General features: G+C 43.7%; 1 protein-coding gene across 10 annotated transcripts in view; it reads right to left on the bottom strand.

The window, feature by feature from the left end:
• LOC116096412 (BEN domain-containing protein 5) overlaps positions 1–14,878 on the bottom strand; it is a 1,197,642-nt gene that overhangs the window by 251,132 nt on the left and 931,632 nt on the right. For 2 of the 10 annotated variants that reach the window (XM_031378200.1, XM_031378206.1), the window contains 2 exons: positions 5,740–5,873; positions 3,367–3,751 (listed from right to left, as the gene is read on the bottom strand). The exons of 7 other annotated variants lie outside the window; for them this stretch is intronic. In XM_031378200.1, coding sequence (XP_031234060.1) covers positions 3,367–3,751; positions 5,740–5,873 — 519 coding nt within the window. Of the gene's footprint in view, positions 1–3,366; positions 3,834–5,739; positions 5,874–14,878 lie in introns of all 10 variants that reach the window. One more of the 10 variants, XM_031378207.1, reaches the window with a different exon arrangement.

Raw genomic sequence — 14,878 nt, 5'->3', positions numbered from 1 at the left:
TGGATCTTCTCTACCCTGGTTCTCCTTAGTGTTTACAGAGTAACTATTTTCTCAGAGTCAGGGAAGGAAAGGATTGCTCAAAATGTGGGTCCCTCCCCCACAACCGGTTACTCTTCATTTTAATTGCATGTTTACACATTTACCTCCAACCCCACCCTATACCCACCTCCCAATGTTTTTACTTTCTTTGTATCTCCCCTAGTAGGGAGATTTGGAAAGTACTCAGTGGTGTTGAATGAAAAAATAAGCAGATATCTATAACTCATTTTATCTTCTAATGTCTAACATAATGAGAAGCAAAGAAGCTGGTAAACCTGCCCAACATCACAGGGCCAATTTCTGATTGGGGGAGCCAGCTTTAAACTCCAAACAGACCCTATCTTAGCTTCTCTTCCAAATGATGTAGAAAAAGAGTGACTACAGTACCTGAGCATCAACAGCTTCCCAGACATTACACTGCGTGTATCAGAGCTGGACGGGGGCTGACGTCAGCTCCACTTTACCGAGTAGAATATTGAGGCTCAGAGTTTTGCTGGTTGACTAAGCTGCACCTCATTCTTCATACCCAATTACCCTTGCCTTCATTAAAACTCACTTTTCAAGCCTACTAATGTCCTCCTGCTTCTGCTTTTCTTTATCAATCTTCCAAAACTGGATGTCTTATATCTGCTGTCCCACAGCTCTCTGTGCTTATGAGATCCTCAAAGGCAGAAGGCAAGGTATATATGCAAGCATATGTGTGTGTACACATGTGAGTGTGTGTATCTGTGTTGTATATGTGTGTGTTGTGTGTATGTTTGTGTGTGCATGTGTATATGCATATATGTGTACATGCATATATGTGTGCATGCATATATATGAATGTATGTACATGTGTACATATGAATGTGTGTGTGTGTTTGTGTGTGCATGTGTATATGAATATATGTGTGCATGTATATATGTGAATATGTGTATATGTACATGTGTACATATGAATGTATGTGTGTACATGTGTGCATGTACATAAAGTTATGTGTATGTACATGTGTGTGTGTTCCAAATGTATGTGACTGTTATTTACCACTAGGCACAATGCCTGACACAGAAGGAGACAAGTAAATATTGTTAAGGGGAACCAGGAAAGGAGGAAAGACATTAGAAAGGGAGGAAAAGCAAATGAAATAAAAAAACTTTTCAAAGACAGAGTTAGAATGTAGGGGAAGTTGGAATTTGAATCCAGGTCTGTATACATCCATAAATTATACAGCCTCATATAGGCAGAGACCCTTTGATTATTAAGCAGTGTGGATTTTGTGTTAGCATCAATTATCACATATTAAAAAATGGAGTTTAAATGTCCCTAGATGGAGGAGGATGTGTGTGATTTCCAGGAAGTCTGCTGCCTTGAGAGTCCAGGGCTGTGTGTGTGGCTATGATGAAAGCCTCATCCATACTGTGGTTGTATCCCATACCATTGTGTCAGCAACGGTGACACACCAGAGAAGAGATGGCCACTAAGGATGAGAAAGCCTGGCAAGGCCAGACACCAAGGATAGTGAGGGTTAGGTTTGACTCTCAAGTGTTTTATGATGAAAGGTGGCGCCTGTCAACACATAACGCAGTTTCTTACTGCTCAAGCTCAGGGTGGCTTCTGGAGTCTGAACTCAGCTCATGACCATGCAAAACACATCATTTCCCCCATGAGCTGAGAAATTGGTGTGGAGAGATTGTGCAGTTGGCATGCTTCCCCATCCTTCTAAAGACGTTCACAAAGGGCCTGCCACAATCAAAGCAAAAGCCCTTCCTCGGAAAAGCAGGCAACACTGAAAAGTCAGTTCTGTCCCCAGGGTCCACTGCACTACAGCACCAAGACTGCTTTCATAAATTCTCACTGACATTTTATTGTAATAAACGCCTTATGAATCTGAAAATCACACCTAACTTTTAGTGTCAGAGTGAACCTCTTCAACTCTGATTTGGGACCCAAGCCAAGATGAAGGCAGGGCTGGGGAGTGGGAACACTTCTTCTAGGGCATTAGCTACAGTGATGTGGTGTGAGTTGGAGGTTTGTTGCTCCTCTGTGTCTAGGACAGAAAGAAAGGCTCCTGGCTGATCTACTGAGACCTCACCATGAAGACACACTTAAGAAGCAAAAGGCACCCACACATAGAAAGGGGCACCGTGGGAGCATGCCTATCCACACGAATCTAAGAAAGGACTCTGCACATAAATTTGTATCTAGATATGGACACCTTCTTTCTGTGATGACATATTTGATTTAAATTTTCGGGACAGGACCCATGTTTCTAGTTTACTCCCTCTTTTGAGTCAAGTGCCCTGATGCAGAGGCCATGGAGGCTGTGAACACATAGCATAGCAACCTTTTCAGTCAGTATTGACTGGCCACACCTTTCACACTGCTAGAGTCTTAACACTTTGCAGGGGCTTTTCTTTTCTGTCTGCTGTTTCCTCCGTCTCTTGCCTTTTAGGGTCCATTCATTCCAGCCTTGACACCACTTCAGATGAGAAAACCTAAAGGCCAGGGTGGTTTTCCTATGAGCAAACCAAAGGAATTTTGTTTATCTTTGTACTAATCCCCACATTCCTCCAACGCACAATAGCTTTCTTGATTGTTTTGTTTCAAAGTGGGATTGAACCCTGGACTCTGCACATGCTACAGAAGCACACTACTGCTGAGCTACATATAGCTCCCAGTCCTTAAAAGCATTTTAACGCTTTTCATTCTTACAAAACAAACCTTGACTACCCAAGAAGGTAGTTTTCAACATTCTTATCTGCTGCTCTCCACATCTGCAGGAGCACTCTTAACATGCCCTAGGTATTTTTCATACTCATGAGTGCCATCCTTGAATTCCTTAGGTGTCTGGATACAGTGCCCCCTTTCAGGTCCAGGCCCTTCCTAAGGTCTCTTCCATATACCCCCTACAAATAACTGCATGCTCTCAACTTTTATGCCATGTTAGCAGGATCCCTCCTTTGTCACTTTCTGGCTTGGAGTGACAGTGCGTGTTTCAATTTCCATCTAGTTTTCTTTACTGTCCTGAGTTCTCTTTGGAGGGCTACTCTAAATCCCTGTGCTACCTCTTGCTGAATGGGCAACAGCAAGCATTCTATCTACCCATGTTCTTTGAACCATATTCCCCAATGTTCTTACCACAGTGTGGCCAATGCTTCACCCATGGCCTCCTATCATATTCAGAGGAGAGTGACTCCTCCTTGGGGTAACTGCTGAGCCAAGTCTCTGTCTTCCCCTAAGCTCAAGGGTACTTGGCCTGCTTTTCCCCTTTATCCTGCTGGAAGGGGAGCTGGAGGAAGATGCCCTCCCACTGTGAGTAGTGGTAAGTGACCTGCCTGGGCACTCACCACTGCCAAGCCGCAGGAGTAGCACATCTTGGAGTCTCCTGTTGAGGTCTCGGAGCTCCTTCATTTCAGACACCAATGCCCCGTACTCCTTGAGCTTCTTGGCCTGCTGTACAAGCTGCCTCCGAGTCCGCTCCAGCTCCTGCTGGAGGTGGCGCATCTCCTCTTGTTGCTGCTGGTAGTTTCGCAGCAGCTCCTCATACAGAGCCCGGGGCACAACAGCATCCTCCAGACTGTCCATGTCCTCCGTGCCTGGTGAGGCCTCCACAAAGACCTCTTCTGGACAAGTGCTGTGGCCCAGGCTCAGGCCGTTCTGTCTCTCTAGCCGGGCCACCACTGCCTCGATACTCTTGTGAGCCGCTTCACTAGGCTTCCGCCCCTCCGGTCTCTGTGTAGGACAACGAGAATCAGTTCAGGCAAGGGCAGCTGGGACTTTCTTGGACTGCAGCTCAATATTTCCCCAGACAATCCTAGAATCACAGAACCACAGAACATCAGTGCTTGGAGAAACCTGTTACAGACACAGTCAAAGCCCTTCACTTTGCAAATGGGGAAACAGAGGACCAGAGTGCTCATGGCAAAAGCCACAAACAGCTGGTGGCAGAGTCAGGGTACTGGTTGTCATGTTAACACTTTTTCCATCTAGCACTCGGCCTCTTGGACGCACATATCAGGACCACTTTTCTACGTTTCCCAGCCCTCCCTAGCCTCTGTGGTACCTGGACAGTTATTTGTTTATGGGATGACCAGTATGGATTTTCAAAGAATTGGGAAGCAATCTGGCCTGCCCAAGGCATTCCTAAGGAATCACACTCAAGAACATACATATGCATGGAATTCTATCTTGTAACCTTTTTAAGACTGCTTTAGTTTGGAAGAATGTCAAAATCCAAACCCACTCTAATCTAGGGCAGTACATATGTCTTGTTTTCTCTGGTTCTCTACTGCCTACTCACTCAGGACTGGCAGTTGGCAGAAGCCTGACAAATGTTTACTCAACTGAAAGCTTCAAAGAACGAAAGCTAGCACTGGGCTGCTTTCACTTTTCTTCATGTTGCAGGTAAGCAAGCAGAGTCCTAGAGAGGGGAGGAACCACTCCCAGGGTCCCAGAGTGAGAAGCAGAATTGAAGCCCATGTGCAAGCCAGAGCTCCTGCTCTCACATCTGCCAGCCTTTCTCTCAGCCGGACAGCACAGAGAAAGGAAGGTTCACCCAGGAGACAATCATCCACGGCTACCCAGGGACTTGGGGCTCAGCTGTCAGAGGCAATTTCAGCTCAAGTGTACAAAGCTCCCATTGAGGGTGGCAGAGCTGCAGAAGTGGCTGAGTCTTGACCTAGGTTTGAAGGGTCATGAGCTCTCCCAGAGGTATGATACAGACAACCAGGGTATACAAGATTCTGCACAATTTAACCAGCCAGGTCTGACTCAACCTTCCAGTTTCAGAAAACTGAAGGTAATAAAAATGAGGTAAACTCATGACTTAAGATTGTGTAACACTGCAAAGTCCTGGTATCTGTTAAAATGTAATGATCATCTTTAACATCAGTTCACATCACTATACTGTGAGAACTCTGGGAACAGGGAACATGTGTGGCTATGCTCGATGAGTCCAAGGGCCAGCACTGGGCCAGAGCCACATCAGGGGATGGATGCCATATAATAGATTGACTCTGTCTCTTGGACTACACCTTGGGGATGTTCTTGACCTGTGTCCCAAACGAGAGCACAAAGCAGAAGGCACCTTTTCTCTTTTCCCTCTTCCTTTCTCTGAGATACTCACAGAATGGGATAAGTGGGTAGAGAGCTAGACTGCTGATCAATATTTCCAGCAGTTTTTTTTTTGTTGTTGTTGTTTGTTTGTTTGTTTTCAAATAGTGAGAGGCCAGCTGGAGCACATAACAAGGAAATGCAACCTCATGAAGAGATTTTCATCCAACTCAGCATTTCACAGATGCTCTTGGGTGAATTTTACCAACATCCTTTCCCAGTGGGTCCGCCCTCAGCAATTTGGGACAATATGATAGTGACTAGTTCTAAACTGCTACCCAACTCCAACAGCTGCTTAATGTCCATGTACTTCAGCTGTGACCTCTCCAGAGTTGTTCTAAATTTCCAGCAGCCATGACATGGAACGCTCTGCCAATGGGACTGTGTCTGGTTGTACAATCTAAATGAGGAGCCTCTGAAAAGTAGGCTAGAGGGAAAATGTCCTTGCTGTTAAGCATCTTCCACTCCCCCAAAACACAAAACAAAGCTCATGGCTGATGACATCAGGAGACATTTATATAGGGAAGGAGGCCAGTCTGGAATTCTTTAGTCCTGGGAAATATGGAGTCACTCCAAAGAATGTCCAAGAAAAGCAAAGATTTTGTTACCTTGATGTGTCTAAGCTGTAAATCTTCTTCCCCATAGTCTTTAACCTCCCCATCATCTTCTACATGACTGAGAGAAAGTTTGGGGATTTTTATTTTCTTCTGCATCACACTGTTCTCAAGGTCAGATTTGTCTTCTAAAAGGCATATCAAGAAAACAAGGTTGATCATGAATCAAAATGCTCAAAAAGTCCAAAACTTCAAATTCTAGAAAATAAATGAGGCCAAACCAGTTAAAAGGGAAAGGCAAACACACCCAAGGTCTAGTGTATCCTACACAAGAGAGCTCCTAAAGTTCCCGTACAGCATCAATGGTGTATGCTAATGCAGCACCATATAAAACACTAAAACAGCGCTAGATGAACTGGATAGGGGTTTCTGCATATCCATCTAAAGGGTTGCCTTTTATGGAATTCTAGAATCCTGGAGCTGGAATAATCCATAGACTGTCATCTGGTGTGGTGGTTTGGATAAGAATGGCTCCCACAGGCTCGTGTTTGTACACATGGTCTCCAGGGGTAGAACTGCTTGGGAAGGATTAGAATGGCTTGTTGGGGAGATGTGTAGCTGGGGGTTGAATTTGCAGTCTATGGCCTTCCCAGTTAGCTTTTCTGTCTGCAAAGAGGATATAAGCTCTCAGCTTGGCTGCCTTGGCCATGGTATTTTGTCATGGCCATAAAAATGTAACTGAGATATCTGGTCTGAACTTAACTGGCATGTGAATCTCTCAATACTCCAACACAGGTATTTCCTCAAGAAATCTTGATTTATGTGGCTCAGTGATCAAAAGGCACAAGGAGAATGTCTACTCTTCTTGAAGTTAAGCCAAAGCTGAACGGGCAGAGAGCTTTCCAGCCCTACATAGACAGGCTGAAGTAAGGTAGGTATGCTAGCTCCTCAATAGTACAGATGGACCTTGGTGATCAGTAGTCCAACTGTTACTTCACAGATGAGAGAACCCAAATCCAGGCGATGGCAGAGGTTTGTCTAAAGTGTGGGTCAAAGGAAGAGCCAGAATGGGAAATGCCTCTGGTGTCTTGCCTTGTGTCTCTGTGTGCACATAACATGTACTGTAGAGTGCCACCCACACAAATACAAACATGTTATTTCTCCCCATTTTCTCATTGTTTATAGTCTCACAGAATCTGAGTTTTATTTCTGTGAAGGACTCACAATGGACTTTGCAAATGGGCTGCCTCTCACTGTAGAAGCCACAAGTTGAAAGAGCAAGGCTCTACAGGTAGAAATTTGATCCTACTCTGAGAATGGACCTTAGTGTAATATAGTTTGCATTCTGGGACAGAACTGACTCTTAGAATTTTTGTCACTTATATTCTCCATAGTTCCCACTTGGTATCTTAAATGCATTCTCCAGTTTGCTGCCCATGTGGCAAGTAGCCAAGAATGGGTTATATATAATCTCTGGGACACACACACACATATACGGGGGGGGGGGGAGAATACATATGTGCAAGTGTTAATCGTGCCCTCATGTCTCTCCCAGACCAGGCTTCTCTCCTCATAACTTGTTAGGAAAACTGAGAAGGATGCTTCTAAATCAGTACCTATTCCAGCATGGACTCAATTGCCAGCTTCTCAAATCCAGCCCCAGCTGGTCAAAGATGGGACTCAGATATCAAAAAGTTCTGAGTAAGTGAGCCTCTCTTCCTCCACGATGGTGGAGGAGATATGCAAGGCCTCAGGCTAAGGGAGTTCAAGCCTCTATGACACAGCCGTGGGAAGAGAACAAGGGTTCAGCGTTCTCTTCAAACTGTCTGGAACCCTGGACACTCCATGAGAGGGGTATTATGCTTTCTCTTACCTGTGTGTCTGAATCATTTTTTTCTATAAGCAGAAGGTGGATAAATATTAAATTAAAAAATAAAAACGAAAGAAATGACAGGCAAACAATGCAGTACAAAGGAAAAGCCCAGGAAGAAGACATGGTCTTAGTTACCAACACCCTGCTGGGAGAAGGCCCTTCCTGCTAGTCAGGACTCATCCATGCTTCTGTTTTCACAAGAATGACCTGTTCTTGTCCTTTTTGTATCTATAAAACATCCAGCGGGTTAGGCATGAACAACAGAGGGGGCCTGGGTGTTTCTAAGAGAACAATATCTTTCTTCCTACAAATCAACACTGACTCTCTCTAAGGCAAAAGGCTTGTTGAAATGTAAAACCTCAAGAGAGTGCTTCAAATGAAATTATCTTAGCATGGGGTGTTTGTGCAATATACACACTAGGGAGTGGAGAGGAAGAAAGGGAGGGGAGACGACAAGGAGATGGGTAGTTAAGAGATGGGGAGAAAAGCAAACAGAAAATCTCACACACACACACACACACACACACACACACAGAGAGAGAGAGAGAGAGAGAGAGAGAGAGAGAGAGAGAGAGAGAGAGAAATAAGACAGAAGGAGCAGTGAGGTCCCAAGACCAGATGGAAGGGTGTGAAAGGACATCTTCCTGATCCAGTCTTTAGTGTGACAAACTTGAAGTGTGAGATACCATCAAATGGGAATGAATGAACTGCACATTTTCTTCTTGAGTTGGAACAGTAGCTCAGACTGATGTCAGTGCTGAGTTGGTATGAGAGGAGACAGTCATTCAGGCTTACAAATCTGGATACTAAATGAGAAATGATCCTCAGATTTCCTCATCCAACTCTTTCAAAAAAGGTAGTAAGGGGAATTAGGTTACCCCAAGACTCAATCTCTGACTCAAGCAAGCAGACCCAAGGACAAAGGAGGAACAAAAGAGATGGGATCTACATCTTGGAGAGTTCACTATTATGGAAGGTCACAAAGGTTAGTGTTTTGGCATGAACATATGAGAGAACTCCCATTGTGAAATTCAGGCCCAGGATTTTTCTCCCATATGTTAGCTAAAATTTTTGAGAACTACATTCTGCAAAATCTAGTGTGGTCCTTGAGACAGATGCATGAGTGGTCAGATGCGGATACAAGATAAAAGCTCATGAGAAGGTAAGTCAAGATCTCTACCTTAGCTTGAATATAGGATTTTATAATCTAGAGAGATCTTTCTGACCTGTCACAAGTCTGGATAAGTTTCTTTTCTTTTCTGAGCCCATTTTCTCATCTGTAAACTGAAGTAAACAATTCCTTTTCACATTGCCATGATGTGAAGATGATTAATTCTGTATGTTTAGAACTTGAGGAGAATAAATAGTATGAGCAATTTGATGCATATAACACTATGCTCATTAAAGGACATAAGGCCAGGACCTCAGTTCCAGCCATACCACCTTGAGTACACCTCATTGTGTCTAATTCAGGGAGCTAAGCAAGGTTTGGCCTGGTTAGTACTTGGATGGGAGAACATGGAAGAGTAAAAGATGTCAAGGAAAAGATGGGGTAAGATGTTTTTGAACTGATCACTAAAAGGTGACAAGCAAGAAAGAGGAGAGGTGAGGAAGAAACCTAAAGTAGTTCAAACTAGAGAATAAGTGGTATTCACTGCCAAGTGAAGAAGACTGGAGGTGTAGTTTGCAACGATGGAAAGAATTGAGTCACATGATCTGATTTCCAAACCCAGCTCTATAGTGTGAGAAGTCAGGTAAGTATTTCATTACTGGTCACTATGTTGATTTTGTTGTAGTAGTAGTAGTAATGAGGCTGTACCATTTATCACAGGTGGAGACCAAATCAGCTTGAAAAGCACACCTTGAAAACAGAACCGTAGGCTAGTTGAGGCCTGAGCCTTGCTTGCCTCATGAGCTGGAGACCTGCCTAATTGTCTGGCTTGGGATGGGTGACAGACAGGAATGCTCTTCACTTGATGGTAAGTGATGACTGGCGGCCCCACCCCCCAGACACACCCAGGCTCCATGGTCTTCCATGCCTTCCCTCTTCCTTGTGTATTTCACAAAGTCTGCTCATCCTGCACTTACGTCTTCCTTCTTTCTCTGAGGTCTCATTCCACATACTGCATTTATTATACTCTATTATCTTAGTATGCTCCAACTGCCTGCTTAGAGGCTATCCTACCACCTGATAACCCCAAATCATAGGGCCAGCCATACAATAGAGACTCATCAAACAAGAATGCTTAATACAACAACAACAACAACAACCACAAGGCTATGCCAGTAAGTACACGAATGAATACTCAGCATCATCAATCATTGGGTAACTGTATATCAAAATTATGATATCCTATTTTATGCTGAGGATGTCTACAAACAGAGGAGAAAAAAGGTATGCTGGGGTGCTAATAAGTGTAAGGGATGATTTGGAGAAACTGGTGTCTCGTAAAAGGAGATAGGCACTGTAGAGAGTTTAGTAGTTGCTTAAGAGTTAACTAAGCAACTGCATTTCTGGATGTATACTCAAGAAAATGAAAGCATGTCTACCTAGAACCTTATACATCAATGTTCACTGAAACAATATTCATAGTAGCCCAAAAGCTAAAACAACACAAATATCAATCAACTTGTGGATGGATGACATATAGTATACATACAATAGATTAGTACTAATCAGCCATAAAAATGACACACTAGTTGATAGTACAAAATGGATGAAACTTAAAAATACTGCACTAAGCTATGGAGCTCAGATAAAAAGCATGTACTTTATAATCCCGTTACTGTTAATGAGAGTTATTTAGAAACAATAGATAAATTGGTGGTTGCCAAGGGCAGGAATAACTGACTAAAAGGATTAATAATCATTGGAGGGGCTCAGGGGGATTAGGAAAGTATGCTAGAACTATAAAGTGGTGCTGGTGACAGAACATACCAAGAAACATTGAATTTCACATATCTTAAAAATAGTTTAAATAGAACTGGAGAGACAACACTGGTCAAAAGCTGCTCTTCTAGAGGATCTGGGGCAGGTTTCTAGCATACGCACGTTTGCTCATAATTGTATACAACTTCAGGTTAAAGCTCCCTCCTGGCTTCTGCAGGCTCCTGCACACAGTGTGCACATGCATACATGTAGGCACAAGTCTCACATACATAAACCTGAACAGTAATGAAAATGGTACATTTTGTGTTGATTAAAAACAAAACAAAACAAAACAAAATACTTCAATTTAAAAATAGGCTCCTGGACATGGTGGTACACACTTGGCAGGAAGATTCTGAAGTCAGTGTCAGCCTGGGTTTCAGACTTGCTTGAATTCCAAAATGAGACTTAAAAACACAGAAACAATGTGGAAAGAAAAAAAAGAATAATTTCAGACATATAACACCCCTTCCTAAACTCACCTAGCAGCCAAGGTGCAGAGCCAGGATGAGATACACATCTTCTGTCCCACAAGCTAAATTGCATCACCTCACAGTACATGCACAGAACACACAGAAACCACGGTGACTCAGTGGTGAATGGTTGAATGACTGACCAAGTGATGGCCCGATAAGGGCACTGCTCCCTACTCTTTGGCCTGAGCGGAGAGCAGGAAACTGTACTTATTACTCCTACTTCCCTGGCAGTCTGTCTGTAGGAGTCTGCATAAAGCAGCAATTATTGCCAAGGACAACATAAAGAGGTGTTAGCCAGGCCATGGGCCTTGGGTAGGTTTTCTGAAAAGTAGGCAGAGCAGTCCACACAGCTCTGAAGTGACAGGGACAGAAGCAAATGGTACCATGAAGTACATGCACACCTGGAGCTGGGCCTTAGCTGCCTCCCTCACTGGCCAGGAGGAGCCTGACATTTCTCTGAGAGCCAATCGGCACCTGTCCTGCTCTTTTTTGAATCTCCTCTGTCTTTCATGCTCCTTGGATGAGGGTTATGAAGACCTGAAGCCTATGCCCATCTTTCCCTAGAGGCAGTGAATGCACACCGAGCCCATTTGCATCTGAACACTAAGCAGGGTGGTCTTTAGTTTAGAGGCACTTAAACCCCAGTATGTACTAAGAATCCCAACTGGAATGTAAGGCCTGACTTCCCTGGAGCTGGTGATTCACCAAAGGCTCTCCAAGTTTTCCTCATCTTACTTCTGGGTTGCAGGTAGATGTACACCATCCTATGTCATCCAGAGATGACTTAATATATAGTGTCACCACAAAAAGTAGAAAGCATGGTTCACTAATAAAAAAACAAAAAAACAAAAACAAAAACAAACCAGCCCAAGCATTTGAATCAGTTGGTCCTGGGCCAGAATCTGACTGCTACACATTATGTGAGGGAACTAAGGCAAGCTCCTTAACTTTCCCAAGCCTCTGATGGAATGAAATGCTTTTTAAGGTGACGGTATGCGTAAAGTACCTGGCAAAGTGAATGTCCTTGCCACAGATATTCAATAAATAGCAGCTAGCGTTAGGCCACCCTACGGGCTACGAGTTTGGCTTCTGGTCTCAAGGCAGAGAGCCAGTGCAAGTATCTGACATAGATTGAGACATGATGAAAGAGATAGCTTACAAAGATTTATGTGGCAGTGCCAAGCAAGATGGATGGGGTATGAGGATGAGCCCCAACACAGGGTGACAAGAAGCTATAACTCTTGACTGGTCACATTAATGAAGGTGAATGGTGGTGTGGATCATCTCAGACAGCAAATATTTCACATGGCGTTTTAATGTGACTTTGGGATATGATTCTGGCTTTGATTTTCAGGAAACCATAGAAGAAACTAGCAACTGGCGAGGAAGGATGGAGACAGAGCCAGCTTTTGGTTACCCTGCCTCCCCAACTGTTACAACCTTAGAGGCAAGCTAGTGCATACAGAAGTAAGTATGCCTCTTTGAAAGAGGCACCTCTCGCTATCTTGACTTTCTGATTCTGGTCTCCCAAGTTAGGAATGCAGCCCCTAGCCTAAGCATTTCCCACCTTCTCCTATTGTCTATGATGTCAGCCACTGGTTTTACACTTTCAACAAATCCTGAACGAACACCTACTGTGTGCCAGTTCCATTGCCAGATCCTTTTCGTCATTACATCTAATCCATGGTAAGTGAGGTGGTTTTCCTAAGGCCTAAATGACAGCAGAGGTTTCACTCCCAGCTGTTGTCTGACAGTTGGGCCCTGTTGCTGTCATCTAATTGTACCTATTGAAACAAGAGGAAAATTAGCTTCATCAACTGACCTGAAAAAAATATATACAATAGTGAGTATACTGGTAAAACTTCCAAAGTGCTTGCCTTTCTCCTCAGCCTTTGCCTACACTTTAGGCAGCTTGAATGATGAGTTCCCAGCCTGAGGGTACACTCTGCATAAATCCTTGCACTTCAAAAGTTCATTAAGGCCCCCTAGTGCTCCCTAGTTCTGTCTCTGTCTGTCTCTCTCCTTCTGCAGTTAAAAAAATGTGTTCATTAAAATAACAAAAAAAAATTGTCATTTGTTATTAACGTGAGAAGAAATGGTGGCATGGTATAAAGAAAATACTGTCTTTGAAGTAACCAACAGGTTAACAGAAAACTAGGGTCAAATCTGTCCTCAGATGTGAAGTAAGGACTGTGGTATCTAGCTGTTGGCCAGAGGCAGGGTTAGGGGTTGGGGGTGTTGTCCTGCCTCCCACTTAAATAGCAGCATGCTGAATATTTAAAATAATCCAAAGCCAGTCAGGGTTTGCCAATTAGAATGAAATGCTAAATTTTGGAAGGCAGAGGTTTTGTCTTGTTTTATAAAAATCTATATGCAAGTTTCAAGTTTTTCATCTGCACAAAAGAAAACCCTGTGCCGTCTTGTGTTTGCATTAAAAACATACGCCACAGAAAAGACAAGCACACTACATTCTCTGGCCTGTGGTGTTTATTTTTATAAAACCCAAACAGATAGAATTCTCAAGTTTCAAGGATTTTATCCAACCAAGACAACAAAAAGAAGGGTACCCTGCTGTGAAGTAGCAAGGGCAAGCAGGGGGTGCTGGACTGAGGCCTGGTTCTCACAGGCTGGCTGGGCTGGGCGACCTTAACTTCCTTTCAGTAGAACACTGAATTGGAAACCCTTAACAGGTCTTTCAGTGTCCGAGGTCCCTTTTTTTTATCTGGGCTGTGCAGGACCACAACAGATCACCTCTAAAATTCCTCCAAGTAGGGAGGCAACTAAGGGTAGAGGAAACTGGCAGTTGATGGGTCTCCTTGTTCGTGTGCCCACCTTCTTGCTGGCCCTAGAACATAGCTGGGCATAGACACAAACAGGAATGCCATTCTGCCAGGTCATTTGTCTAGCTGCCCTCATGTGTTTTACCAGGAGGTAAAACACCTCCTGTTGCTAAGGTAATGAATGGATCCAGAAGAGCGGTCACAGGTCAACAAGGCATAGGAAAATGAAAGCCCTCAATGCTTAAGTCAAGTCCCAGGAGGACTTAATAGTTAAGTCTTAAACTTAACATGCATTTGTTCTTCTGAACACTCCTCTCCACAAAGGGTAATGTGTGTGACTCAGCTGACTGTTCTTCAACTGTTAGTCCATTGCCGTGCCTGACACCTGTCAATATTAGGAAGTCTGTACTGTATACTAGACACTTGTCTGTGTTCCTTTAATAGTAACACAGTGGGCAAGTGATTGATCACTAGTTTCTCTGTTTCAAATGAGTACCCTGACTCTCAGAGGAGTCAAGCATTTCTCTGCACGGTTTGAACCCACATTATCTTCAAAGTACATTTTCTTTGAGCTCTCACACTTCCTCCTCAGTACTTTATTAAGGATATGGATTCCAGTTTCTCTAACCTTCCTCTACCCTAAGACAAGCTCCCTTTGTAAAATATCCCTGGACTTGCTTGCCACTTGTATGACAGGCACTCGGCCCCGTACCTGAGGCCCTTCCCAGGATGCCCCTGCTCTCCATCTCTACTTTATTGTTCATAGTGAGCTCTTGAATTCCATCCCATCACCAATTCTACTTCTGGAATCCCCCGAAACAAACCTGGTCTTTCCTCTAGAGTGTAAAACTCAGAAACCAAAAAAAGTACAAAAATACCATTCCATGCAAATCTTCCCCTGTGCATGTATATTTAGCTTTCCTGCCGTCTGTCTCACCAAGGAGCTTTGGGTAGAGGCAGTCGCTGTGTACTTAAATGAAACAAAAGCCAGCCAAGACCTGCAGTGCTAAGACCTCTCTCTTCATTTGGTTTCCTAGGACCCTCCTTGATTCTGAGTCTATCTTCCTAGTCACCTTTTATGGTTTGTCTCTTCAACAGTGCCCTTAAAAGCTGCTGTTCTGGGGAGTCCCGTCCT

Source organism: Mastomys coucha, unplaced genomic scaffold (genome assembly GCF_008632895.1).
Source record: "Mastomys coucha isolate ucsf_1 unplaced genomic scaffold, UCSF_Mcou_1 pScaffold18, whole genome shotgun sequence".
Lineage (NCBI taxonomy): Eukaryota > Metazoa > Chordata > Mammalia > Rodentia > Muridae > Mastomys > Mastomys coucha.
Note: the sequence above shows the minus strand (reverse complement) of the source record. Positions and strands in the feature narration are given on the sequence as shown.